The 27994-nt window shown below is 44.6% G+C and overlaps 2 protein-coding genes and 1 long non-coding RNA gene across 5 annotated transcripts in view; 2 read left to right on the top strand and 1 right to left on the bottom strand.

The window, feature by feature from the left end:
- Erich1 (glutamate-rich 1) overlaps positions 1-27994 on the top strand; it is a gene marked incomplete at its 5' end in the record, with an annotated part of 52793804 nt that overhangs the window by 35709051 nt on the left and 17056759 nt on the right.
- On the top strand, positions 13676-27757 carry LOC120097494 (uncharacterized). The gene is made up of 3 exons (XR_015640403.1): positions 13676-13754; positions 16494-16601; positions 26223-27757. It is a non-coding gene; the product is annotated as an uncharacterized LOC120097494 (long non-coding RNA).
- The window catches only part of Gsr (glutathione-disulfide reductase), a 43009-nt gene continuing 35017 nt past the window's right edge, over positions 20003-27994 (bottom strand). For 2 of the 4 annotated variants that reach the window (XR_015639283.1, XR_015639284.1), the window contains exons 10-12: positions 24070-24201; positions 23102-23235; positions 20003-21009 (exon numbers count right to left, since the gene is read on the bottom strand). Coding sequence is in view for 2 of the 4 variants with exons in the window: in XM_087587400.1 (XP_087443526.1) it covers positions 20860-21009; positions 23102-23235; positions 24070-24201; positions 26724-26835 (528 nt within the window). In the remaining 2 variants the exon portion in view is untranslated. 4 annotated transcript variants of the gene reach the window in all.

The raw sequence follows: 27994 nt of genomic DNA on the forward strand, positions 1-27994 counted from the left end.
TGCCTCCCAAGTGCTGGGATTAAAGATGTGAGCCCCCACTGCTGCAGGCTCTGACAATATCCTTCTATGTAGCCCATAGGTTACCTCCCCAACCAGTCCCGCCTTCCCTTGCTTTTCAAATTTCACTCAGGTTGATGATGTGTGCATCAAGATTAGTGGCTCTCAACCTTCCTAATGCTGTGACCTTTTCCAACATGTCACATATTCCTCATGTTGTTATGACCCCCAAGCATAAAATTATTTTCATTGCTACTTCATAACTATAATTTTGCTTCTGTTATGAATCCTAATGTAAATATCTCATATGTAGAATATCTGATATGTGTCCCCTGCCCCCAAAAGGGTCTTAACCCACAGGTAGCAAACCACTGATCTAGATGGTGTGTCCATCCAGAATGCTTGTTTGTCAGTTCCTTGTGCTAGGATGTCTATGTGACACACGACTTTCACATAAGCAGAAGCACGTTGGAGATTTCTGGCAAGGGCTTTGTTTCCTGATACAGATAGTACTCATACTTCAAACTGTTTGGAACACAAATGTGACACTAGAAACGCTAGAAGCAGTTGTCACACAGTTTGAATCGACTGACAAGCCACACCGGAAACCAACCTTCGAAAGACTAGTAAAAGGAAAAGTCCCAGGGAGCTTGGCTCCTTGATGCTGTGTGAAGGCATTTCCTCCAGCCCCATGCCTCTACTGAGGAAATAAGCCTCTACTGAGTTCAACTAGCTCACTTGGGCCCTTCATAGGTTCAAAATTGATGCCCCTCACAACCCTGTCTACCCAGGGTTCAGTTACCGTATTTACAGGAAAAGTAACTCCATTTCACCCAGTTCCTAACATTTCCTTTGGCTGCTTCTGACTCATCCATGGTGATCAGCAATGGCTCTCCTTCACCGTCAACAGTCCAAGTTACCATCCACACATGAGACCACTTGCCTAGGTGACATATCCAGAGCTGTAAGGGTCCAAATGTTGCTGAAGGAAGAACCCAGACTCAGCATGCAAAAAACAGAGTGTTTATTCCGCAGAAATAACCAGCATGCAGGACATCAACTATTCTCTAAAATGGCAACCCCAGACAGAGGTGCCAGGCTTCTCATAGGGAACCAGGGGACTCTTTAAAATTCCATCTGTAGGTACTGGATGGTCACTGGATGGGGACCTACCCCAGCGGTCTGAATTCTTATGTCATGGACGTTTAAACACAGAATGAGATAGGGCTCCCCAGTGCAGATGGCCCATTCTGAGATAAGATAGTTCATTTTTGTGGTTGTCCCCAGGGGGGTTTATCATCTTGTCCTGGATGTGATGGTCTATTCCTAGAGCTGGTGTCATATGAGTTAGTTTCTGGGATTTATGGTCTTTTCCTGAAACTGGTGCCTATGACCTTTATTGAAATCAGGCCTGGTCCTTAAATGGAGACAAATGGGGTTTATGTTGCTCTTTCAGGGCAGAAGCAAACAATCTTCAAGTTCTTGTTCTCAGTTCTTTTCACTTCTGCTGACATCTTGTTCCCTTAAACTCTGGGTTGATTTGTTTTGTGTGTGTGTGTGTCTGTGTGTGTCTGTGTGTGTGTGTCTGTGTGTGTCTGTGTGTGTCTGTGTGTGTGTCTGTGTGTGTGTCTGTGTATGTCTGTGTGTGTGTGTCTGTGTGTGTTGTGTGTGTGTCTCTGTGTGTGTGTATGTCTGTGTGTGTCTATGTGTATGTCTCTGTGTGTGTGTATCCGTGTGTGTGTGTGTGTGTGTGTGTGTGTGTGTGTGTATGTTGTCTCAGTTGCTCAACCCATTAGATTAGGTTGCTAGCAAGATTCCTTTATGTCATTGCTTCGTTGCTTGAAATAGGTCTGTCTGTTATCTCAGAACGCATGCTATAACAACCATTCCTCACTTTCAGGATCCTCCTGAGAAGTTTGATTGGTTTGTTTGTGTAATTTAAAAATAAAACCAGTCAGGTGTGGTAGCACACGACTTTTATCCCAGCACTCAGTAGGCAGAGTAGGTAGATCTTTGAATTCCAGGCTATTATGGTCTGTATAGTGAGTTCCTGGCCAGTCAAGGTTATACAAAGAGATCTTGTCTCAAAAACAAAAACAGAAACAGAAACAAAAACAAAAACAAAACAAAACCCAAACAACCAAACAAAACCTCAACAAACAAACAAAAAACAAAAACATAAAAAAAATCCCACCCTTCAAGAAGAGGTTTATGTTTCAGGATATTTGATCACACTGTAAACCCTGAGCTGGTGTTTGCTAGACTGGAGGTTTGGGGACAAAGACTTGCCTTGGTCATGGTGTCTGTTCACAGCAGTAAAACCCTAACTAAGGCATGCATTGTGCATGTCCATTACTGAGACATGGACTTGTCTCTTTGAACATGAGTGAAGGGTTACCTACGGGAAGATGTGCAACTTATGAGCAGCTATACCCCTGAAGAAAATCTCTTGTCTTCCAGCAACTGCCTATATATCTTCCCAGGGGTGGGAGTGGAAGGAGTAAGGCCTTATGAGTCTAGCGCCCTCCCTTATAGGTCCCCCTTCTTCTCTGTGAGGGAATGCCAATGGGTCCCAGTCTTGTGAGGGTTTTGTGTTCAGGTAATCACAGCTGTTCTGATTTCAAAAAGGCAACAACCACATCATGCCCAGAGAGCAGAGTTCTACTTTTCATGGAGACAAAGAGCTCCTCTTGAGCCTTCAGGGTATTTGAAAGTAGCAGACCTCAAAGTTAACCATATCACATATGCCTCACCCTTCCTCAAAGACAAAGGTAGACCTGGTCCATTCATTTTGATATGTGTTTTGACACAGGCTCTGTGGTTTGCATGAGAATGGCCCACATAGGTTCATATCTTTGCATGCTTAGTCCCCAGCTGATGGACTGTTTGGGAAGGGTTAAGAGCCGTGACCCTGTTGGAGGAGGTACATTCCTGGGGATGGGCTTTGAAGTTTCAAAAGTCCATGCTAGACTCTCTCTTTGTCTGATGCCTATGAAGCAGGATGTAAACCAATCAGCTACTGCTTTAGCACCATGTCTGTCTGCTTCCTGCCATGATGAAAATGGACGAACCCTCTGAAATTGTAAGCAAGCCCCCATTTAAACACTTTCTTCTCTAAGAGTTGCTTTGGTCATTTGTGGTGATTTAAATAGGAATGGCCACCATAGATTCATGTGTATGAATGCTTGGTCTATAGGGAATGTGTTACTATTAGGAGGTGTGGCCTTGTTGGAGCAGGTGTGGCTTTGTTGGAGGAAATGTACCACTATGGGGGTTGGGGAGAGACATTGAATTTTTCAGAAGCTCAAGCCAGGTCCAGTCTCTCTCTCTCTCTCTCTCTCTCTCTCTCTCTCTCTCTCTCTCTCTCTCCCTACTGCATGCTGATCAGGATGTAGAACACTCAGTTCCTTCTCCAGCACTGCATCTACCTGCATGCCACCATGTTTCCCACAATGATGATAATGGACTGAACCTTTGAAACTGTAAGCCAGCCTGAATTAAATGTCCTTTATAAGAGTTCCCAAGGTCATGGTGTCTCTTTACAGGAAAAGAACAGTAACTAAGACAGAGTCTCTGGACAGACTGGCCTCAAACTAAGTACTCTACTGCTTTAGCCCTCCACAGGTATATATCACCATTATGGCTCCTACTCACTTTTATACCCAGCAAACTTTGCTCTAAATGGCCCTCTGCAACAAGAGAGCTTGCCTGTAGGAACACCAAGCAACTTTCCCCTCACATGTGCATGTAATGTCAACAGCACCAATTTACATTACTCATGCCTCTTTATATATCAGGCATTAAGATATGATTTCCAGAGCCAAGAATTCATCCCTAAATGAGACCATTCATCTTGGTTGGCATCAGTTTTACTGCCGAATGCTTCTTGAACCACAGTGCAGGCCTATATTAGAGGATCAGGGGCAATGAATCTTCCAGAAATAGAGATTAGGGGAAACAGACCGTTGCACCTTTTGGAGAGACTTTCTGGAAACCCAAAACCTGTCTAGAGGACATTGGATGCTGCTACCTGGCCAGCAACCTTTCCTCTCTTTCTTCTGGTGACATTCATCAGACAACTGTTTCTCTAATTCCTGTTCTTCTAAGGAAGTTGTCCTGCATAGCATTCCATTTCACAAGTACGAATCAATCCCCAAAAATCAGACACTTCCTTCCCGTAATTGATTCCCGAATATCAAGCCAGACACACTCAGAAACACTGGGTAGCCATTGAATCCTATGACTGAGTATCTTGGAGAGCCAACGTCTGAGTTCCGTAGAAAAAGCTTCATGTACTATCCTTGGTTCCCATCCTTCCTCAAATTGATCTCGTCCTCCTCTCTGAGAGCTGCTCCTGGTAAGTCCCTGGATGACTTGACTTACCCAGAATTCACATTGTAAGGGTGTGAGGATCATAACACAAGATACTCCAGACTCGCAAGCTCAGCTCTCACGGGCAGTTCCAGGAATCCCGGGGAGGTGTGTGTCCTCTTTTACCTTGATTAGTTAGCGCTTTCTCAGCGGTCTGACTGATTCTGTAATTGGTTGGGCTCTGGAGACTTCGCGGCATGGTCGCTTACTCATTCTGGCTACCTATTCTTGCTTCGGGCCAGATGACAAGGTGTCCTTGGATTGACTGCCCACGGCTGTGGTTGGCTGACCACAGATTCCTGGATCCAGGTTCTCATTGCTGGGAAACAAAAACTTAGGCCTAATCAGCCAAACTGCCAGTTTGCAGCCTGTCATGGAGTCAGCCTGGCTCTGGCTAACTCTGGTGAGAGATGCCTAACTAGGACACTTCTGAGAACTGCGTGAAGGACACACGAATTACACGTCTTCCACTTCCTGGCATGTGAAGTTCACCCACATATTTCTGCTTATTCCTGGACATTGTGCCAAATCCAAAGTCTTTTTTTTTTTAAGATTTATTTATTTATTATATATAAATACACCATAGCTGTCTTCAGACACACCAGAAGAGGGCATCAGGTCTCATTACAGATGGTGGTGAGCCACCATGTGGTTGCTGGGATTTGAACTCAGGACCTCTGGAAGAGCAGTCAGTGCTCTTAACCACTGAGCCATCTCTCCAGCCCAAATTCTAGGTCTTAATGGGAAGGTGATTTCTCTAAACACCTGTACTCTTTAAACAGGAAATTACAAACAAATCGAACAGTACTCTACCACTATTAATAAAAATAAGTAAAGAGTAATTAGGGGCTGGAGAGAGATGGCTGAGCTCACAACTGCCTGTAATTCCAGCTCCAGGGGTGTCCAACGACTCTGAGCACTTCCACTCACATAATTACACATAATTGATAATAATACAAATAAATATTTAAAAATATAGAAATCAGGGCTGGAGAGATGGCTCAGTGGTTAAGAGCACCAACTGCTCTTCCTGAGATCCTGAGTTCAATTCCCAGCAACCACATGGTTGCTCACAGCCATCTGTAATGGGATCCAGTGCCCTCCTCTGGTGTGTCTGAAGACAGCTACACTGTACTCATATACATAAAATAAAAAAAACCCAAAACTTTAATAAAAATATATATATATAGAAATCAAAGAAAAAAGGTTATAATTTGACCAGGACTCCCCAAACCAAACCACCAACCAACCAAACAAACAAAAACAGCAACAACGATTACAAAAAATTAGAACCGGAAACTTTGGTTTCAATGGATCTAAGTAGGACTGGCCAGCTGGCGAAATGGTCTGAGAGATTTGTAGGCACCTCAATCTGTATTTCCTGAGAGGAGGAGGGTCGACCTTCCCAAGACTTTATGGAACGTAGCTAGTGTATTAAGTGATATCGCTGTGTTCAGGGTACAAAGACAGCACCGTGAACAATGAGGAAAGAGGTGGCCACAGAGGAGAAACATCTTCACTCTGGTTTCATCCTGGTAAAGGTAAGGTTTATGTAAGCAATTCTTCTGAACCTCGACTGTTTTAACAGCATTTAATTAATGGCAACTGATTACACCAATCAATTTCCTTGCTCTTCAGTGTGTAATGCATTGAGGAATTTCTAGTCAGAATCTCAGGCTGTCCCTGGCATCCTGACCCAGAATAGCAAGATACTATTCTCTATGGAGGTTGGCATTTCTCCTTTGGGGACACTGGATAATTAACCTTGTTCAGAGAAAGTCAACAGGGCAGATGATTCAGCGGGGCCATTGCCCTTTAAATCAACCAAAATTGGGACTATAAAATGGTGCATACCTCCCGGCACTTGGGAATCAGAGGCAGGCAGATTTCTGAGTTGGAAGCTAGCCTGGTCTACAGATCGAGTTCCAGGACAGCCAAGACTACACAAAGGAGATAGAAGAGAGGGAGAGGGACAGGGACAGGGAGAGGGCTCAGTAGATAAAGACCCTACCCCCTCTTTTTCCCAGTCTGAGGACCTGAGTTTGATCCCTAGTACCCACATGGAAGGAAGGAGCCAAATCCCTCGTGTTGCCTTATGGATTTATGTATCCAATTAAATTCACAAATAAATGTAATAAAAATCTACCAAAACAATGGTATGAAAATGAGAGTGTAGCCGCGAGCATTCACCGGTGCCAGTGTCACCAGGGCTGTGAAGATGTCAACATCACCTACATAATTAAAAAACACAAACCAAAAAACCAAAAAAAAAAAAAAAAACCAAAACAACCCCAAAACCAAAACAAACAAACAAACAAACAAATACAACCCAAACACAACCCAGAATCCTCTGTAAGAACAAAGGGACGACGCTGTCTTCTGCTGGCGCTTGTGTCTGATTCCAGGGCCTTAGCCATGCTAAGCAAGCACCCTACCACAGCCTTGCTGTAGCCCAGCCTCTAGGATGACGTTTCTGGGGAGAAAGGAAGGCTGGGAATGAATTATTGTCGACACAGTGGCGTCCACCCATTGCTAAACAACCTCCTCGTCAATTACACTGATGAGAAGTTTCAGACACAGCACTTATTCGAAGTAAGCCGTAATTATATGCATAGATACTCATAAGTTAATTTACTGTACAAAGGACCTACCACATCTAAGCAAGCAAGCCTTGCTATGATTTACATTAATATAACGAGCCGTTAGGATGTTTCTAACGATCCAAGAAATCAGGGAAATCAATTGTAAAGCCCAGATGTGAGGCTTTGTTTTAAAATGTATGATGGGGCTGGGGGGTGTGTGCATGCCTGTGGTGTCACTACTTGGTAGGCAGGGGCGGGAAAATCAGCAGTCTGAGGCCAGCCCGGTTATGTAAGACCCTGTCTAAAAGAAAAGAAAAGAGAGAGAGAGAGAGAGAGAGAGAGAGAGAGAGAGAGAGAGAGTAAATAAATAAATGGTAGCATTACTCGAAAGATTTTCAAGCCTTATGTCACTTTCTATACCCTGATACTTTATATAATTGTAAAAATTAAAAGACCTGGGCCAGGACAGTGGCTCAGCAGGCAAAGGGGTCTGTTGTCAAATCTGTGCCCTGTGAACCATCACTGGAACCCAGGGAGGGAAGGAGAGAGCGGACAACTTGTTCTCTGCCTCCACATGCGCACTGTGGCTCTGACACACACACACACACACACACACACACACACACACACACACACACACACACACACACACACACAAATGTATAAAACACACAAATAAAATCATTGAGACTCAATTGGCAGAAGACTGTCTGGGAACAGCCGGGCACAGGCCCCACCCACCCACCTACGCTGCTGCCACCATAGGGGCTCTCAGGTGTCCCCTTAGCTGCAGACCACACACTGGTTCTCCCTGCTCTCCAAACTGTGTGAGCTATTTACTGAACACTGTTGAACTTTTGCTCCCATCGGCTCCATTGCATACTTAATCGAGTCTCAGCTGTGTGACCCAACAGGATTGTGGGAGTTGTGGGTGTCACTGTTGCTATGTAATTGAGTTTGACGTTGCGTAGCCTAACGCAGCGTGATCACCTGATGCCGAATGCTTTAGATAGGCTTCATAAAGACAAATATCTTTTTAAAATTACCGTTGAGGGCTAGGGCGTAGGTAGGTGAGTGGTAGAGTACTGTTTACGGTGTGTGAGGCCCTGAGTTTGATCCTTACAAAAAAAAAATACAAAGTGTAAATAAATTTTGATTGGGAGGTTGGGGATTTAGCTCAGTGGTAGAGCGCTTGCCTAGCAAGCGCAAGGCCCTGGGTTCGGTCCCCAGCTCCGAAAAAAACAAAAGAAAAAAATTTTTTTGATTGGATTAGGTATGAGCGAGGCAACAATGAAAAACCTGAAGCAATCCATTTTTGGTCATTAACTTGCCTTTCCCCAACTCCCATGTGATCCTTCAACCTCTTTCCATGGTTAAAATAGTTCCTAAATTTAGTCCCTTTTATGTTCGCCCCTCAACTCTGATATACCCAAAACTTGATATTATGATGGGGCGGGGATGGGGAGGTTTCTGCGAGTAGAGTGCTAGCTATGCAAACCTGAGGACCTGAGTTCTTATTCCCAGCTCCCACTTGAAAGCCGGGGAGAGTGGTACATGTCTATAACCACATTGTTGGAAGCCAGATATAGGCAGAGCCCCAGGCCTCACTGGCCAGTCAGCCTATCAGAAACAGTGAGCTGCAGGTTCAGCAAGAAACCCTACCTCAAAAATAAGGTGGAGAGTGACAGAAAGAACTGAACATCCTCCTCTGGCATACACAAGACAACACGTACACATAGGCACATACAGACACACACATACATAGACATACACACATATACACACACCAGACACACATACATAGACATACAATACATACACACACACACATGCATAGACATACACACACATATACACACACCACACACATATACATAGACATACAGTACATACACACACACATGCATAGACATACACACACATATACATACATACACATATACACACACACCACACACACATACATAGACATAAAATACATACACACACATGCATAGACATACACACACATATACATACACACACATATACACACACACCACACACAGACATACACACACACCACACACACATACATAGACATAAAATACATACACAGACACACACACATGCATAGACATACACACACATATACATACACACATATACACACACACCACACACATACATAGACATACATGTACATATACACATACCACACACATACAGACATACACACACAGACATACACATACATACACACACATACCACACAGACCTACACATACAGATATACACACACAGACATACACATACATACACACACATACACACATAGAGACATACACATACAGACATACACACACATACACACACACAAAATACAAAACCTTAATGCTTTGTCCTCAACCTTGCTCCTTGATGTCCGCTTAGTTATTGAAGTGACACTGTCTATTAGTTACCTGAGTCAGAGATTGGGTCCTCCCAATGCCCTCCTGGTAAAGGTAGCAAGCACTAGTTTGCGGCCTTGTTAAGTCCCACACTGTCAATTCTTCTACCTTGACCTAATTCAAGCTGCTGACCCAGCGACATCAGTGGATGGGGAGCTGTAGAGAGGGCTGTGTGGTATAACTTCCTTCCCCTCTACACTCTTATCTCCATAAAACAAACACAGTAGATGGAGATCCCTCCAAGATGACGAATCATAGAACAATCAATCAAGAATAAACTTAGAATCTTTGTAACCTTTGTTTTTAATGTGATTTACCTAATTGCAGTTAATGATAATTTACTTTATTGCAATTTACTTTATTTTAAATGTGCTTTTTAGTTTTAACTTTAATAAAGGCTGTGTTTTACAACCAGCGTGCAAATCTGTTGGAAAGTTTGGCAGTCAGCTTTCAGGGGCCAGGTGTGAGGTTGCTCTGGTAACCTGTGGGAATCCATCCTCTCAGCCACTGGGGTTTGTCAGCCAATCCTGTCGATTCTACGTTCGAAGCCTCTCTTGACTGTGCCTGTTCCTTTGGGGTCATATACATCTTTCTGTGGTGAAAGGCTGTTGCAAGTGGGAGGATGTGAAAACATCCTGGTCTGGACAGGCATATTTGCAATTTAGTGTTTCTATCTGGGTTGCTTCATTGACTGCAATGCCTTCAAAGTTTATCCATGAATACCGTGTTATCAGCATTTCCTTCCTTTGTAAGGCTGAATAGTATTTCACATACTATATTTTGTTTTGTATTTATCTGTTGAACTTTGGGTTGTTTCTGTGTTTTGTTTGGTTTGTTTAAGGCAGAGTTTCTCTGTGTAGCCTTGGCTATCCTGAAACTCTCTCTGTAGATCAAGCTACCCTTGAACTAGCAGATATCTACTTCCTCTGCCTCCCAAGTGCTAGGAATAAAGATTTGAGCCACCACCACTGGGCTGTTTCTCGTTTCCTTTGTTTGTTTGTTTGTTTTGTTTTTTGATGATGGTAAAATGATGCAATATATGCTTGCTATTCCTTCTGTTCTTTTGGGTATATGCAAAGAAGTGATTACTGGGTCACATTGACTCTCCTCTCTCTCTCTCTAGTCTATCTCTTCCTCTTTATCTTTCATCTTTCCCTCCCTCTCTCCCCCATCTCTGTGTGGGTTCATGTGTTTGTGTGTGTGTGTGTGTGTGTGTGTGTGTGACTCACACATGCTAGGCAAGTACTTTACCGTAGAGCCACGCCTCCAATCATCTATATCTAGTTTTCTTAAGGAATCATATCAGCTGGATGTTATGACATCCACCCTTCAGGAGGCCGAGACATGTCTCTGTGAGTTCAAGACCAACCTGGGGGGCTGGAGAGATGGCTCACCGGTTAAGAGGACTGACTGCTCTTCCAGAAGTCATGAGTTCAATTCCCAGCAACCACATGGTGACTCACAACCATCTGTAATGGGATCTGATGCCCTCTTCTGGTGTATCTGAAGACAGCTACAGTGTACTCATAAATAATAAATAAGTAAATCTTAAAAAAAAAACAAAAAAACAACCTGGTCTACAGAGGGAGTTCCAGCCCCCCCCCCCAACGTTACATTCTGTTTGCATTTTTTTTCTTTTTTTTTTTTTTTTCTTTTTCGGAGCTGGGGACCGAACCCAGGGCCTTGCCCTTGCTAGGCAAGCGCTCTACCACTGAGCTAAATCCCCAATCCCTTTAAAATGATGGTGTTTGCTGTTTGCATTTTTTTCTTTTTTTTTTCACACATTACATTCTATAACTCCTGTTACTCTTAGAGAACCCTGACCAATACAAATAGCTTTCTAAGTGATTCCTAAAAGACAAAGTCATTCAAAAATTTATTTAAAGGAATGCATCTCCATTAATTGGCTAGGCTCGAAGTCCATGCTCACTAAATATTAAACAATCAATAGACTTGTTGGTTGAGAAGTGTTGCCTTAGTAAATAGGGAGAATTTAATGTTTTGTGATTCACCCGTGAACTTCCAGTGAATATTTTTATTCTAAACGTGATCATGAATGGTCCCTATGTCTAAGTAGGAGGAAGAGTAAAGAAATACCACCAGGATTAAAATGTCACAACACTAAAATGATCCAGAGCAGACAGCAGCCTGAGCCAAGAGCCCTGGAAACTCAGTGGAGATCCTTTGGAGGAACATCAGAGAGGTCGGTTTGGCTGTGGGCAGCTCACACTGTACAGAGGTCAGGCTCATGACAAATCAGGATGCAAGGGGTAAAGAGGCAGCATCTGGGAAACGGGACTACAAATACCAGAGGCCATTGTGACCACAGAGGATGGTGGACGACTCCAGGAGCCGCCCTTCCAGTCTGACTGTGAATGAGGCTGGGAGGGAAGGTGTAGCCAGTCCTCTAGTCTAGGGTTGGGCATCTGAGGAAATGTACATCTGCCTCAAGGTCTGCGTAAAGTGAAAGGGGTTAAATGTACCTCTAATTTTGAAATAAACATCTTTTTATTTTCCCCCATCCAAGTGAGAAACAAAGATTTTAAAACATTCACTCAGTAATAGGGCTGAGAGTGTAGCTCCCTGGTAGGGTGGGGCACACTCAAATCTTTATTTATTTATTTTAATCTCCAGCACTTAAATATGTAAATGATAAAACAATTCCTTCAGTTGACATCAGTGAAAATGTGCATTTTTTTCCCTTTTCATACTTCCTAGAAGTTCCATTGTTACCCATCAGAGCTAAGCTGTGGTAGGTACGCAATATTTTCTTGTTAAGTATTTGTGTGGCAGCATGCTTGCATACGTACATGCGTGACCATAGGGAGACCAAAAATAAGTTGTGGCGCACATGTGTAGAGACCGGAAGTTGACGTCAGGTGTCTTCCTGATTCTTTCCCCCTTACGTTTATTGAGGCAGGGTCTCTCGATGAACCTGGAGCTTGTTAATTCTCTCAAGTCTCGCTAGCCAGCTTTGCCCCAGAAACTCCTTCTCTGCTTCTAGAGTGACGGAATTACAGCCATCCGTCACGCCTGCCTCCGTTTATTTTTATGGCACTGCGACTCCAATCCACAGCCTTGAGCATGCGCTCTACCTGTCAACTATGACAATCCCACCCCCAGCTCCACTGCAACGTGGGTCGTGGGGAACTGAACTCTGGTCCTCAACTTACACGGGAAGTGCTTTATCCACTTAGTCACCTCATCAGCCCAAAACACACTTACATTTTTAAAACGATTTATTTATTTATTTAATTATTATTATTTTTTTTTTTTTGGTTCTTTTTTTCGGAGCTGGGGACCGAACCCAGGGCCTTGCACTTCCTAGGTAAGCGCTCTACCACTGAGCTAAATCCCCAGCCCTATTTAATTATTTTTAATGTATGAGTGTTTTACCAGCATGTATGTGTGCCTGGTGCTTTTGGAAGCCAGATGAGATACTAAGTCCCCTGCTACTGGTGTTGTAGAAGGTTGTGAGCTGCCATATGGTCCTCCGGAAGAGCAGCCAGTGCTTTTAACCTCTTAGCCACCTCTCCACCCCACCCCACGAATACATACTTCTGAATGAATGAATGAATAAATGAATGAATGGTTTTAAGTTGCTGTCACTTCTTGCTTTTCATAGAATGTCTTCCCAATCACTATTCTCTTTCTTTTTATCCCTACCAATCTAAAACTGGCGTCACATGTCACCAATAAACCAAGAAGAAAAGAATCCCATGAAATTTGGAAATGACCTGACATAAATAAATAAATCCTTCTGTTTTCCTACTGTATACACACAAACACACGCACACACACATTCACACACACACACACACACACACACACACACACACACACACACACAAACTCAGAAAACACGCAGGATCTCAGGACAACAGGCCAAGTGGCAACAACAATCATTTGCTAAAGGCATGCGGGTGTGGTTTCTGTATTGGGAAGTAGTTAATCAGGGTAGCCAATCCTGTGGGATGGCTGGTTGGACAACGCGTTCCTATGAGTGGAATAGACATTCATCCTATAAATCTCACATTCTGTGTGTAAGTGGAAAACGTAGAGTCTGTCAGTTCTCAGGTTGACCCAGTTTACAAACCCAAATCTTTGAATAACAGCCGGACTACTTCCTCTTTTGGAAAGATCTGGTCCCACTGCCCTAATTTTACATTTACAGAGAATTCTATTGTTGTAGGTTGATGTCATTATGCAGCAAGGCGGGCCCAGGATAAGGTGAAGCCTATCACTGGACAAGAAGGAAGGGTGGGCGGGGAAAAGTCTAGGAAGGAGGGAGGAGGAGGGGCAAAGGAGGAAGATGGAGATGACAGAGGAAGACGATTCCGATCCAGGTGGTTTAGGTCAATTTTATCTTGTCTAGGTGAGCGGTTTCTATTTTTACTAATTGGCAGTGCATTTATTCTGTGGATGTATTGTAAATTGAGAATTTAACTATAAATCTGATTGTCGGGTTACAGTTTATTGAGTCTTGATTTTACCAGGTGGCTGGGAGTTTATACTTTAACCAGGAGGCGGTTGCTGGAAGTGTGGGCAGAGCTGCTGCTGGACTTCTAGAACCATGATTTCGCCGGGTAGCTGGAACCAGAGTGCGCAGTTAGTAGAGAGCCGCCAGGAGAGATATTAATCTGAGATAAATTAGTGCTAGTTCAAATGGCCCACGGGAGCCAGAACTATAAAGAGAGCGTGATCCCCAGACTGGAACTGTTCCCGCCCCTTTTTTACATCTTGTACTAGAGTCCCTTAGGGGAAAGACTTCAGAAACACTGGTTCTAAACAGACACTATTCCGAACACAAAATCTCACTGTGGAGAGCCAGAGTGGGCGTCTTCTGGAGCATGTCATGGTCCTCATGGGTCTCTGAATCCATCCCATAGATCAGAGAATAGACCTATTTAGCAGCTGGCAGAATTTCCGCACATGACTAAAGGTTATGATGGGAGAGTCTATCTGTGTCTACTTGGTCACATTATAAACCAAAAACAGTACCACATGGGTAAGCCCCATTCCACCCCCATGCAGAAGTCAGATGGATCCTGGGAGAATGACAATGGTCTGTCATAGTCCTAACCACATGGTAACTCAAGTTGCAACTCTTGTACCAGATATGGGGCAGGCTAGCCTAAAATCTGGGTCTCTTCTTGGTTTGGGCTCCACACATCCCTCTTCCAAGAATGCACTTGGGAGCCTGAGTCCCTTACCTGCATGTGCTACCTTCCACACTCTTTACTCTGAACAACGCATCCACCTACCTGACAGCAAGCCAGCCCCCACATTTATGAGGCCACACACCCTGCCCCCCATGCTCTGAATAGTGAAAGAAGTTATCTGCTCCCTTAATAACCATTAAACGTGGACAGATTCTACCAGATAATACTTCACCACTTGCGTCCCCTAAGAGGGCAGGCAGGCTAATCTGCCGAACTGGTTTTGGATTCACGTATAAGGGAAATTCTGTTTTCAAAGTGAACCTTCAAGGAAAATCCCATTTACCAAATATACCTGTGCACAGTCAGGTGTGCATTCTATTGTAATCAGATATAACATGGCAAGGGACATTTACAGAAACTGTTATGTAAATCTGTCAAAACCACCCAAGCTAGGTACGCCCCTAAAAGCAAAACTCTGCTTGAATCCCGTAAAAGAAAGCCCCTAGGAATGGTGGGGTCATTTAAATACCTTCATTCGTGTGGTCTGCTGTTAATCTTGATTGTATTCCTAACCTATACTGCCATTTCACTTAAAAATATTTATGGAGCTGGAGAGATGACTCAGTGGTTAATAGCACTTACTGCTCTTCCAGAGGACCCAAGTTCCTTTCTAAACACCAATCACACACAGGCAGCTCACAACTGTAACTCCACCTCCAAGGGATCCAACACCTTTGGCCTCTGATGGTTTGAGTAGGGGTGGCCCCACTGGCTCATGTATCTGAATGCTTGGTCATTAGGGAATGGGTAGTACTTCAGAGGAATTAGGAGGTGTGGCCTCGTTGGAGTAGTCATGGAGGAAATGTGTCTCTGGGGATGGGTTTTGGGGTTTCAAACACTCAAGCCAGGCCAGTATCTCTCTTCTTCCTGCTGCCTGCGGATCCAGATGTAGAACTCTCAGCTACTTCTGCATCAGGTCTGCCTGCATGATGCCATGTTTCCCGTGATGGTGAAAATAAACTAGACCTTTGAAACTTTAAGCCAGCTCCAATTAAAAGCTTCCCTTAGTAAGAATTTCAGTGGTCTTGGTGTCTCTTCACAGCAAGAGAACATTAAGACACCTAGTACGTACCTGTTGATCTAGCAAGGCTTTTTGTCCACATTACAAAAAAGGGCCACTAAGCAGACTGCTTACAGCTGGCCAGAACTTGTCTCAGGGATGTATCCTCCAGTCTGTCACAGTCTGATTCGCAACAAATTGGACTGTTTTCCCTCCCACACTGGTCCATTCCATTGAAGACAAAACACTGTCTGGACCAAGTAAACACAAGTCCTATTGAGTGAACTTTTCCTGTGAAGATGTAAAAAAATATCTTCTTACCCAGATAGGGAATCGCAACAGGTCAAAACAACGCTCTCTACCAAAGGTCAACTTGGCCAACCCATGAGTTAAGAGTTCCTTACAGGGTCATAGGTAAACCCACAAAGAGCCAACCCACTGTGAATCTCACACAGGTGAAGACTTCCCCAGTGCTGTGTAGATGGAGTCCCTCTCTTAACCTTCCACACTCGAGGGCCTCCTGAGACCACGTGATTATCTTCAGCTGGGTGAGAATTTGACTCAGCTGTCACACATGCAGGCGAAGGTGGCTGAGGTCTCAGGTGAAGGCTGATAACCCTCCACTCCTGCCTTTTACAAGGAAGGACAAATGGGCTCTCCATCTTGAGTGCCTTGCCCTAGGTCACAGCTGCTTTGATGAAGGTGGTAATGAAGATGTTAGGCTCAAATGGCACTGCTCTTCAAGTACCAACAACTGTACCGGTGAGACATTTACCAGCCAGGAGCGGAAGTAAATCCAATGAAAACGCAGTAGCCTACTAACCCAGGCAAAATGTTAGCGGTCTACCAATGTACAGTATGTAGTGACAATTTCTTCTATTTTTTTTTCCAGACAGGGTTTCTCTGTGCAGTCCTGGCCATCCTGGAAGTCACTCAGTAGACCTGGTCAGCTTCAAACTCATAAAGATACACCATGGCCCAGTGGAGATACCCTTTTTAGGTACGTAATTAGATGGTCTAATTTGGCCCTTCTCTCCTGAGGAAGAGGCACAGCATCCAGCAGGCTTCTGGTGAGGTGTGTAGAATGAGAGGGCTCTGCACAGATGCGGGGGACCAAACAGGGCGCCAGGCCATATGGGCCAAAAGATCAGATGGTTCATTAAGGGGCAGGCACAGAAGCTGTTTGAAGCCCCTCAAGCTAAACTGTACTGCAAGCTTCTGGTTTTTTGTCTGTTTTGTTTGGATTTTGGTCTTTTTTTTTTTTTTAATTTACATTTCAAATGTTATCCCCTTTCCTCCACCCAACCACCCACCCCTTCCTGCTTCCCGACCCTGACATTCCCCTAAACTGGGAGGTCCAGCCTTGGCAGGACCAAGGGCTTCTCCCTCTGGTGCCCAACAAGGCCATCCTCTGCTACATATGCAACTGGAGCCATGGGTCAGTCTATGTATACTCTTTGGGTAGTGGTTTAGTCCCTGGGAGCTCTGGCTGGTTGGCATTGTAGTTCTTATGGGGTTGCAAGACCCTTCAGCTCCTTCAAACCTTTCTCTAACTCCTCCAACAGGGACCCCGTTCTCAGTTCAATGGTTTGCTGTTAGCATTCACCTCTGTATTTGTCATGCTCTGGTAGAGCCTCTCAGGAGACAGCTATATCAGGCTCCTGTCAGCATGCACTTCTTGGCATCAGCAATATTATCTGGGTTTGGTGGCTGTATGTATACGGGCTGGATCCCCAGGTGGAGCAGGCTCTGAATGACCGTTCAGTCTTTACTCCAAACTTTGTCTCCATATCTCCTCCTGTGAATATTTTGTTCTACCTTTTAAGGACTGAAGCATCCGCACTTTGGTCGTCCCTCTTCTTGAGCTTCATGTGGTTTATGGATTGTATATTGGGTGATCTGAGCTGTTGGGCTAAAATCCACTTATCAGTGAGTGCATACCATGGGTGTATTTTTTTGTTTGTTTGTTTGTTTTGTTTTTCTGTGATTGGATTACCTCACTCAGGATATTTTCTAGTTCCATCCATTTGCCTAAGAATTTCATGAAGTCATTGTTTTTAATAGCAGAGTAGTACTCCATTGTGTAAATGTACTATATTTTCTGTATCCATTCCTCTGTTGAAGGGCATCTGGGTTCTTTCCAGCTTCTGGCTATTATAAATAAGGCTGCTATGAACACAGGGGAGCATGTGTCTTTGTTATATGTTGGGGCATCTTTTGGGTATATGCCCAAGAGAGGTATAGCTGGGTCCTTAGGTAGTTTAATGTCCAATTTTCTGAGGAACCTTCAGACTGATTTCCAGAATGGTTGTACCAGTTTGCAATCCCACCAACAATGGAGGAGTGTTCCTCTTTTTCCACATCCTTGCCAGCATCTGTTGTCACCTGAGTTTTTTATCTTAGCCATTCTCACTGGTCTGAGGTGGAGCAAGCTTCTGTTTTAAGATACTACATCTTGGGGTAGTTTGTTACCCAGCAACACAACACTCTGGCCATTTCTCCAGCTCTTACCTTCTTTTCCAAAGTCACTAGAACTTCTAACAATGCGTAATTACAGTGACAATATCCCATTTCCGGAAGAGAGCTCCAACCTAAGGCTTTTATCTCAATTATTAGTAGGACCTCTTTGATTCTTCAAGGTGCCCCCTTCTGTCAATAAACCTCACAGCTGTCCTGTGCGTCACTGTCCTGTTATTTGTTCAGAAACATTTTTACTCATGCAGGGTATGGAGATGTATGCACAGTGTCACATTTGGTAGGCTGTGGCAGGAGGATCGCAAGTGTGGGCTATCTTGGGCTACATGGCAGATCCTTGTTCATATTTGCATTTGGGGTTATGAAGGGCTGTCAAGTCACGGCACCTCAAGGGCTAGGCTAGTCTGAGGACGGATGAGGACATAGTCTGTTGGTTTACTGTGGACCCATGCGGGACCACAAGGACACCAGTGGGAATAAGGGATAGGGCTCAGGATGTGGCTCTGTAGCAGAGCCTGTATCCTGTGTATTCAAGGCCCTGGGCTCCATCCCCAGCACTAAAGACCAGGATAAACACACATATACTGTGTTGGAATGGCGCTGGCTCTTGGAGCCTTCTCTCCCAGCAGAGGTATTCCTCAACTTTGGTACATGTGCAGAATAAGATTGGCAGCCCCAGTGGAGCCCAGAAACTTGGCACACTATTTTTCAGGTTACTGAGAGCAGGGAACACTTGTACCCATCGAAAATCCATATCTGGAGATCCTATTTTATTCCCACCACAAACACATAATATAGTTACCAATGCACTTGTATTTCATCGGCGCTGGGTCCACCCCAGAAGTCAGCGCGGATGCTGACTGTGGGCACTCAGAAAGTCACCCAGGATAAGCTTAACAAAAAACCCAGTCGCACTGTATTGTTCATGAAACCTACTAAGGAGGAGGAATTTGTTTTCTCAGCTGATAAAGACAACAGAATTAGGGATATAACATGTGCGCCCACAACACACACACACACATACACACACACACACACACACACACACCCTTTTTGTTAAAAGAAAGGGTCTCATGTGACCCAGGTTGTCTGTTACTCCTGGCCACTCCCTCTCCAGAGCTGGTGTGTACCACCATACCTGGTGTGCTGGCTGGTTTTGTGTGTCAACTTGACACAAGCTGGAGTTATCACAGAGAAAGGGGCCTCAGTTGAGGAAATGCCTCTATGAGACCCAGCTGTAAGGCATTTTCACAATTAGTGATCGAGGGGAGGAATGGCCTAGCCCATTGTGGGTGGTGCCATCCCTGGGCTGGTGGTCCTGGGTTCTATAAGAAACCAAGTTGAGCAAGCCAGGGGAAGCAAGCTAGTAAACAGTACCCTCCATGGCCTCTGTATCAGCTCCTGCCTCCAGGTTCCTACCCTGTTTGAGTTCCTGTTCTGACTTCCTTTGGTGATGAACAGCAATGTGGAAGTGTAAGCTGAATGGTTTCCTCCCCAACTTGCTTCTTGGTCATGATGTTTGTGTAGGAATAGGAACCCTGACTAAGACACCTGGCCTATGTTATTTTCCCAGGCTGCTCTTCCACTATCCGCTGAGACTGTCTGTTATATCCCAGGGACTTCACGATTTTGCTTTGTTTTCTTTTCTTTTCTTTTAAAGATTTCACTTGTTTCATGTGTTAAAAGCGTTTTACCTGTGTATGTAGTTATATACCATGTGTAATACCTTCAAAGGCCAGAAGAGGGAGTCAGACCTCCTGGCCCTGAAGTTACAGATGGCTGAGAGCCAGCACCGAGGAGCTGGAAGCCCAACTGAGTCCTCTGCAAAAGCCAGAAGCACTGAAAGTTTTAAAGAGACTTCTTCCCCACAGATGTTGGTATCTGTTCTCCCACTGTGAAAAGTCTTAGAAAATAAACTGATAGCAGTACAGTTCATAACAAATTTTATAGGACAATGCAGTGAATTTCAAAATTTTGGAATAGTTTTCATTAAAAAAAAAAAAAACAACACAGAAATACTGAAACGCCTGACGGAACCGGGATTACTCAGAAGGAAGGGCCCTTGGGTGGCCTTCCCTCCTGCACACAGTCATCTCCAGGAAACTTCTCCTTTACCAGCCTCAGTCTCCTAACCTTAACGCACTTCATTTCATGAAAATAATGCAAACCATTTAAACATCACTAAAGACAGAAGAACAGAGGTAGCATCCTCTCGGGGCAGCTTTCCCATACAGAAACACCAGGTCGAAAAGCACACATGTATTCTGTACACTTGCATATTTATAGATGGAGACTTACCATCATATAAAACTAGCAAGCTAGGCCGGGAGAGGCCACGCATGCCCAGAACTGCAGCGCTCATGAGGCTGTAGCTGGAGGATTTTGAGTTGTTTGAGCTTACCCTGGGCTGCACAGAAAAAAAAAAAAAAAATTAGCTGCTATAGTCATCCGTCAGGTGTGCTAACTTCCGTGTACTTCATATATTTAAACTTGGAATGAGGCCAAAGCAAGAAAAACACAAAGAACACAGGCTGTTAATTAAAAAAAAGAAATCAAAATGCTAACTAGTGTAAATATTATCACATGAAAACCAACCCCGGATTAACAAAACAACCTTATGATTAGACACTTAAGACCTCGATTTTTTGCTTAACTAGAAATTTACACCACCAGAAGTTCCTGATTAAAATACAGAAATCTATAAAGCTGGCGCAGGACGTAAACTTGATTGGTTCCTCCCAGAGGCCCACTGGTCGGACCGCTAGCCACGAGTCCCGGGGCTCTCAGCGCAGTGTGACCAGCTCTTCTGAAGAGGTAGGATGAATGGCGACCGTATTGTCGAAGTCGGCCTTGGTGGCCCCCATTTTCACTGCTACAGCGAAGCCCTGAAGCATCTCATCGCAGCCAATCCCCTGCATATGGATGCCAACCACCTGGGAGAAAACAGAAATTATGGACGGACGTCAGATCCGGGATAAATACGATAGCTCAGGGGGCAGAACGCGTGGATGGAATGTCCGAAACCACACTAAAATTCTAATCGTCTTTCTAATCCAAGTCAGTGCAGGTAAGCCCAGGAGGCCCTCTGCAGCCTGCTCCAGGGTTTCCTTCCGGCACATGCCTTGCTTTCTTCCTGTCCCATGCACTTCTCTTTGAACACGATTGTCTCTGGCTCTTGCTGTATAAGCCTGGCCTAACCTCAAACTCCTGATCCTCCAGCCTCAGCCTCCTCAGTGCTGAGATCATGAGCTACACCACCATGCCAAGACCCTGGCAGAATGTGAAGAGAGAGGGCAGGGCCCTGCTGACTCTGAGGTGGCAACTGCAGGCCCTGAGGATGGATCTGGGCAGAGGCTGTGTTTTATTGCCACGAGCCCCTCTCCTCTGCTGTTCCGAGTCTCTGTTTCTGCCAGTCTAAGATGCTGAACTAAAAACCACAGACTATGTCTTGGAGCTTGAAGTCCCTCAAATCAGATATATAACTTGTAATAAATATACACTGAAAACTATTACTATAGCCAAAATTTTAAAATACACTTTTTTAAAAGACTTATTTGTTTTATTTATATGAGTACCCTGCTGCTGTCTTCAGACACACCAGAAGAGGGCGTCACATCCCATTACAGGTGGTTGAGAGCTACCATGTGGTTGCTGGGAATTGAACTCAGGACCTCTGGAAGAGCAGTCAGTGCTCCTAACCGCTGAGCCATCTCCTCAGCCCCTTAACAGACATTTGCATTGATGTTTCTTTCACTGTGTGTGGGGGGAGGCTGTAGAGACAGTGCACGTACAGGGGAGGAGTCAGCAGACACGTGGGCTATTTTCAGTATCAGGGGGAGGTCAGGGGAATCTCCTGGGAGTTGGCTCTCTGTGACAACCTATGGAATCAGGGGACCGGTGCTATCATCAGGCCTTTCAGCAAGCACCTCTACCTGTTGGGTCATCTCATAACATAATGTCACAGCCAGGTACTGGCGGCGTGTGGTACGGATCTTACAACTGGGGAGGATGAGGCACAAAGATCAGGATATCTGGACCAGGCTATGTGGTAAGAGCTAGTTTCAAAAATCCAAGCAAACAGGAATACTCCATGTAAGCCTAATCCTCTACACATGGGCACGTCCTCCTTAGGATTTAATCCGACCGGAAGGAAAGGCTCAGTAAGCGTGAGAATCAGAACTAAACCTATCTTTAAAACTAGAATAAAAACCCATTCAAATCCTGCTCGAAACTCTACTGAGAGATCACACAACACCCACCGAAGTAGCTACGTGAAGAAGACACTGGTGGGGCTGGAGAGATGACTCAGTGGTTAAGAGCACAAGCTATTTTCCTAGAGGACCCAGGTTCAATTCCCAGCAACCACATAGCAGCTCACAACTGTCTGCAACTCCAGGGGTTGGGACACCCTCACACAGGTGACAAGCAGTCAAGTCACCAATGTACATTAAATAAAAATAAATATTATTTAAGAAAAAATAAAAAAGATGTAGGGGAAATGGAAAATCAGGGAGGCAGAAAATCCTTCGAAACACCAGAACCCATTTGGTGGACCCTCAGAAAGTTAAACCAAGAGACAGTTAACTTTCAAAAACTGATCGACTAAATTTCCACTCACTGTTTTAGTACTTTAAATTTTGTCTTATTTTTGAAACACACTTACCACTACATTTTTAAAGGATTTATTTCACATTTATGTATTTGTCTGCGGCTCTGTGACTCTGTACACATGGCCCCCAATAGGCCAGAAGAAGGTTCCAGATCCCCTTCGAGCTAAAGTGACAGGTGGCTGAGAACCACCTGACTAATGTGGGTGCCTGCCACAAGGCCGTCTTTCCAGGACCCCTTTACCACTATTTCTGAGCTTCCTGTCTCTTTGGAGCGGCGGTCAATCATCTTTATCTTTACGACAGTCATTACGTCTTGCAATGCTGAGAATAGAACCTCACTTTAAAAGAGGAACAGAATCTCTCTTCAAAGGTGAGGAACTCAGAACCCCCCTAAGAAACCCCATTTCCCCAGTACCTTCTCCTCTTTGTTGGCACAAACCATCTTCATCACGCATTTCGTCTTCCTCGTGGTCACAGCGTGATACATCGGGGTGAAGGCGGTCGAGTAGATTTTCACATTGTCTTTGCCATACTTATGGACGGCTTCATCTACAACGCACGCACGAGAAGGAAAATCTGCATCAAAAACTATTTCAGAGAGCTACGAGAGAGTGGTAGCCAGAGACAGACCTGAGTCAAACGAACAAGAAGCAACCAACCATACCGAAGTAAAGGGCATTCTACAAAATAAACATCTGTGTCACATCAGACACGGAGGAGCTGTGCCTCTGACTGAATGAGACCAAGCTGCCTGCAGTAGGCTGTGCTAGACCGAATTCTGGACTGTGAGTGGGCGGTGCTGTGATTCAAATGATATTTGAGATGGCTGGCAAAAACTGCCCAAAGTCTTAAGTTTAAATAATACTATGTGAATTGATGTTTTCCCATCTTAAAACTTCATGTAAGTGAAGACCTGTGTTCTTAAATAAGGTGTGGGAGAGATGGCTCGGTGGTTAAGAGCACCGACTGCTCTTCCAGAGGTCCTGAGTTCAATTCCCAGCAACTACATGGTGGCTCACAACCATCTGTAATGAGGATCCAATGCCCTCTTCTGGTGTGTCTGAAGACAGCTACAGTGTACTCATGTACATAAAATAAATAAATACATTTTTTTAAAAGATGTACAGTGTGTATATAGGCTGTAAAATGATAAGGAAAAATAATAAGGACACAGGGGAGTCCTTTGTAATCTTTTGTCAACTTTTAGGTTATTTAGGTATAAAGAGGGGGAGGGGGAATTACCCTCTCCAAGCACTCCTGGCTTGAGAACTGCGACTGCAGACTAAACAAAAGTGTCCCTGTGACCTGGGAGACGGCTATTTGGGCCGATGACAGTTTAGAGAAGAAACCACGAATTACCTACCCTCATTTTAAAATGCCTACCTTCAGTGAGCCCCACTGTCCCGATAGGCGGGTGGCTGAAGACCACGGTAGGGATGTTGTCATAGTCCAACCTGGAATCTTCTTTGCCCTCAAAAAGTCTATGGGCGAGTTTCCGGCCAGCAGCGATCGCAACTACAATGACAGGAAAGACAGTCTCGGTTTTACTGTGTGTTTTAACATGGCGGCTCTATCCTAACAGCCACTTACTGGTCTGGCGCACCTCTGACCGAACTCTCCATCAATGCCACTCACGTGTCTACTTTAGCATAATGGATACCGAGAGTTACCGTCAGGAACCACTCAAAACTATGGGCTTAACAAGCCCTGCATTCCTCGTCCCCGAGAAGTGGACCTACTTAATGAGGACATTCGCTTTCGGCAGGATATTTATAATGTATAGAACAAACCAGTTTGACCCGTTTTTATTTCTACTTCGGTAAGGTGATTTTTTTTTTTTTGTAACTAAAAAGCTTGCTTATGTTTAACCTGTTTTCATGCCTATGTCTTCTCCTTAAAAGGCCCGAGTCCAAAAAGTATATCAGTTATTAATTTACTGATATGAAATTAGTGGGTTTTTTTTTTCCCTAAGACAAGCTAGTAGTAGACATCTTTAGATGATGCGAGGGTGTTTTTCAAAGTCTTGTCAAAGGACGTAAGATTTCGGTTAGGATAACTATTTCAAGAGATCTGACGCACAGCATGGTAACTACTGTTATTAATATAATTATGCAATTAAGTACACGATATATTGCATATTAAAAACTGTCCAGAGTAGTCAGTGACGCACGCCTCGAATCACAGCACTTGGGTGGCAGAAACAAGGGGATCCCTGAGTTTGAGGCCAGCCTAGTTGAGGGAGTTCCAGGACAGCCAGAACTACAACAGAGAAACCCTGCCTTGAAAGATCATAAAAACCAACCAACCAAAAAGCAACCCAAATGAAAAGCCACTGAGCGTGGATTTTAATTATTTTTTGAAATAAAAAAAGCAAGCTCTCCACAAGGATGGGAAATACTTTAAAACATCATATTGTGTGCCACCAATATCTCACTTTTACTTAAAACAATGGAGAAAGAGAGTGGACTTTCACGCTGAGGTAAGACATTAGGACATTTGAAGAGTCAGGTGAGGTCTCACAGACGGACAGACCAAGAGCAGAAAATGACACAGCAGCCGGCTGTGGCAGACGTCTTGGATGTTTCTGAAGTGGGTTGAGGCACAGGAGTGAAGGCAAGGGCATCAGCACTAGAGAAACCGACCCCTCTCACACAAGCACGCCAACTGTCTGAGTCTTCAGAAGGTAACCTGTACGAAAGGTCTTCTCTGTTAAGGCTTAGCTAAAATGTCAAGGCCTGGGTAACTGGTACCTATTACCCACCGTTCTGTGTGGTTACTACTACTATAAGGAAACTCTCTCATGCTTTGGTTAACTGCAGATTCTGTTATATTCCGTGCTTTGGTGTTCTTGGAAACCAATCACAATAAAGGTCACTATTGTGTATAGTTAGACACAATAAGCCTGGACCCAAACCAACCACTAGGCAACACCTTCCTGCATCTGTGTATGAGCGTTTATGTTTTTTGCTCTTATAAAGCCGCCTCTAGGATAGACCCCAACATGAGAGACACCTGCACCAGTGTAAGAAGCTATTGGGAGTAAGACTTCCATCTTGAGTAGGGGTCAAGTAAAGTTTAAGTTTTAAGACCAAGACCTCCCTGAGAACTGACGCCCTACTTGGCATAGAGAGACATGTACGTGGGTAACTGATATCCTGGTTGGCAAGTTAAGACAAGAATGTTAGACGACACAACAAGTCGTCACAGTTGAATACCCCCACCAAGGAGGACTAGATAATGTACCACAAAGACATGTTCCTAAGGAAGTCCTCATCCCTAAATCCTGCCTGGTGATTTAACTTGGCACAGATGTTTGTGGATTTCAAGGCTTCAAAGCTCTGTAGGAACCTGGCTCATGGTCACAGCCAGCTCCTGAGTCTGGTCTGTGGCCAAATGCTCAAAACCTGCCCCTGTCTGACTGAGATCAGTGTGTGCGTGGTTTGTGAGGTGACTCCTGGACCCCAACATTCTTTATGAGGATCTCAGAATTTGCTAATCATGTAACTAATCATCCTTGTCCACTTGAATGGATTTAGAATGAACTGGGAGACAGAGCCCTTGACTATGAGGAGTTTTCCAGAGAGGTTTAACTGAGGAGAGTGGACCCACCCTGAATATGGGCAGCAACATCCCTTGGGCTGGCATCCTGGAGCAGACAGAGGGAAAGAGGAAAAGGAAAGCTGAACACTAACATTTGTCTCTCTGCTTCGTGGGCACAGACGCAATGTGACCAGCAGCCACATGCTCCTGCTGCCTTGCCCTGCCCACTGTGATGGACTGAGGATCTGACACCCTAGAGCCAAGACAAGCCCTTCCTTCCATTGACTTTTTCAGTATTTTGTGACAGCAATGGGAAAGATCAACACAGCTAAGGAGTAATGGATTTTATTGAGAAAATGTGCGGTATCTGGCCTCCATCTACTTCAATGACAAGGAAGTGAGCTCTTTTAATGCTGCTGTCAGGACTGTGACTGTGAAAAGCTGGGCAGGTTTAGAGAGCACACAGGCCTCTCCTCCTGAGAAGGAAGAAGCATTACCTGGGGTGAGAAGTGCTTTCCCACAGACATCGCCCACGGCATAGACGCCTTTGACATTGGTATTCTGGAACTCGTCCACTAGGATATGGCCTTTGTCATCAGTCTGAATCCCCTAAAATCACAAAGGGACACCTGGTTAATACTGAGGCCATCTATAATGGTACATCAGCTCCAGAAACTCACAGGACTTAACAGTAACATGTAGCTCACTTGGGGTCGACCTGTCCACAGCTTCCTTAATGTAAAAGATGGACGGTCTTGTTGATTACTGAGGTGCTTTAAGGGATGAGACTGATCCAGTGGGCATGAAGAGGAATCACAAACAGTAACAGAGAAAAGAAACGAACAGGGAGTGGCAGTTCATCCATTTAACCCAAGTATTTGGGAAGCAAAGGCAGGCAGATCGGAGTTCGAGACCAGCCTGGTCTACAGAGTGAGTTTCAGGGCAACCAGGGCTACACAGAGAAACCCTGTCTTGAAATACCAAAAGAAGAGGAAGAGGAGGAGGAAGAAGAAGAAAAAGAAATATACTATCATACTTGACACCCTGGAGTTCCTCTGATACAATGCTAATATATAAATGCTTGCCAGGAAGCTTTGGAAAGAGAAACTTCAACTAAGAAAATGTTCCCAGGGTTGGGGATTTAGCTCAGTGGTAGAGCGCTTGCCTAGGAAGCGCAAGGCCCTGGGTTCGGTCCCCAGCTCCGAAAAAAAGAACCAAAAAAAAAAAAAAAAGAAAAAAGAAAAAAGAAAATGTTCCCATCAGATTGGCTTGTGGGCAAGCCTCTAGGACTTGCTGATGGATGTGGGTGGGGCCAGTTCACTGGGGGCGGGGCCGCCCAGGCAGGTGATGACACATGGTGTAAGAGCAAGCGATGAGAAGAAGCAAGCCAGTACACAGCACTCCTCCAAGGCCTCTGTACCGAGAACTGATGCCACCAGGCTCCTGCCTGGAGCTCCAGCCCTGACTTCTCTGGATGACGTTCTATGAACGATAAGCTGAAATAAACCCACCCTCCCCAGGTTGCTCTTGATCATGGTGTTTTGTCACAGCCATAGGAAACTCTCTCCGCTGTCTAGAGGGTCACAACCTGAACAGTCACCAGAGGCATTCCCTTTTCAAGGTACCGTCTTACTTTTAACAATCTAAGCAAAGTCTGCATTCTACTCCAAACCACGCTGTTCTGCACAACTGAACAGACTTCCTTTTCTGTCGGGTCATCTCTCCTCTAAGAAGTATTTGCTTACTTTGTAGCTTTGCAGAGCTGAGA

Source organism: Rattus norvegicus, chromosome 16, assembly GCF_021556685.1.
Source record: "Rattus norvegicus strain SHRSP/BbbUtx chromosome 16, alternate assembly SHRSP_T2T, whole genome shotgun sequence".
Classification (NCBI taxonomy): domain Eukaryota; kingdom Metazoa; phylum Chordata; class Mammalia; order Rodentia; family Muridae; genus Rattus; species Rattus norvegicus.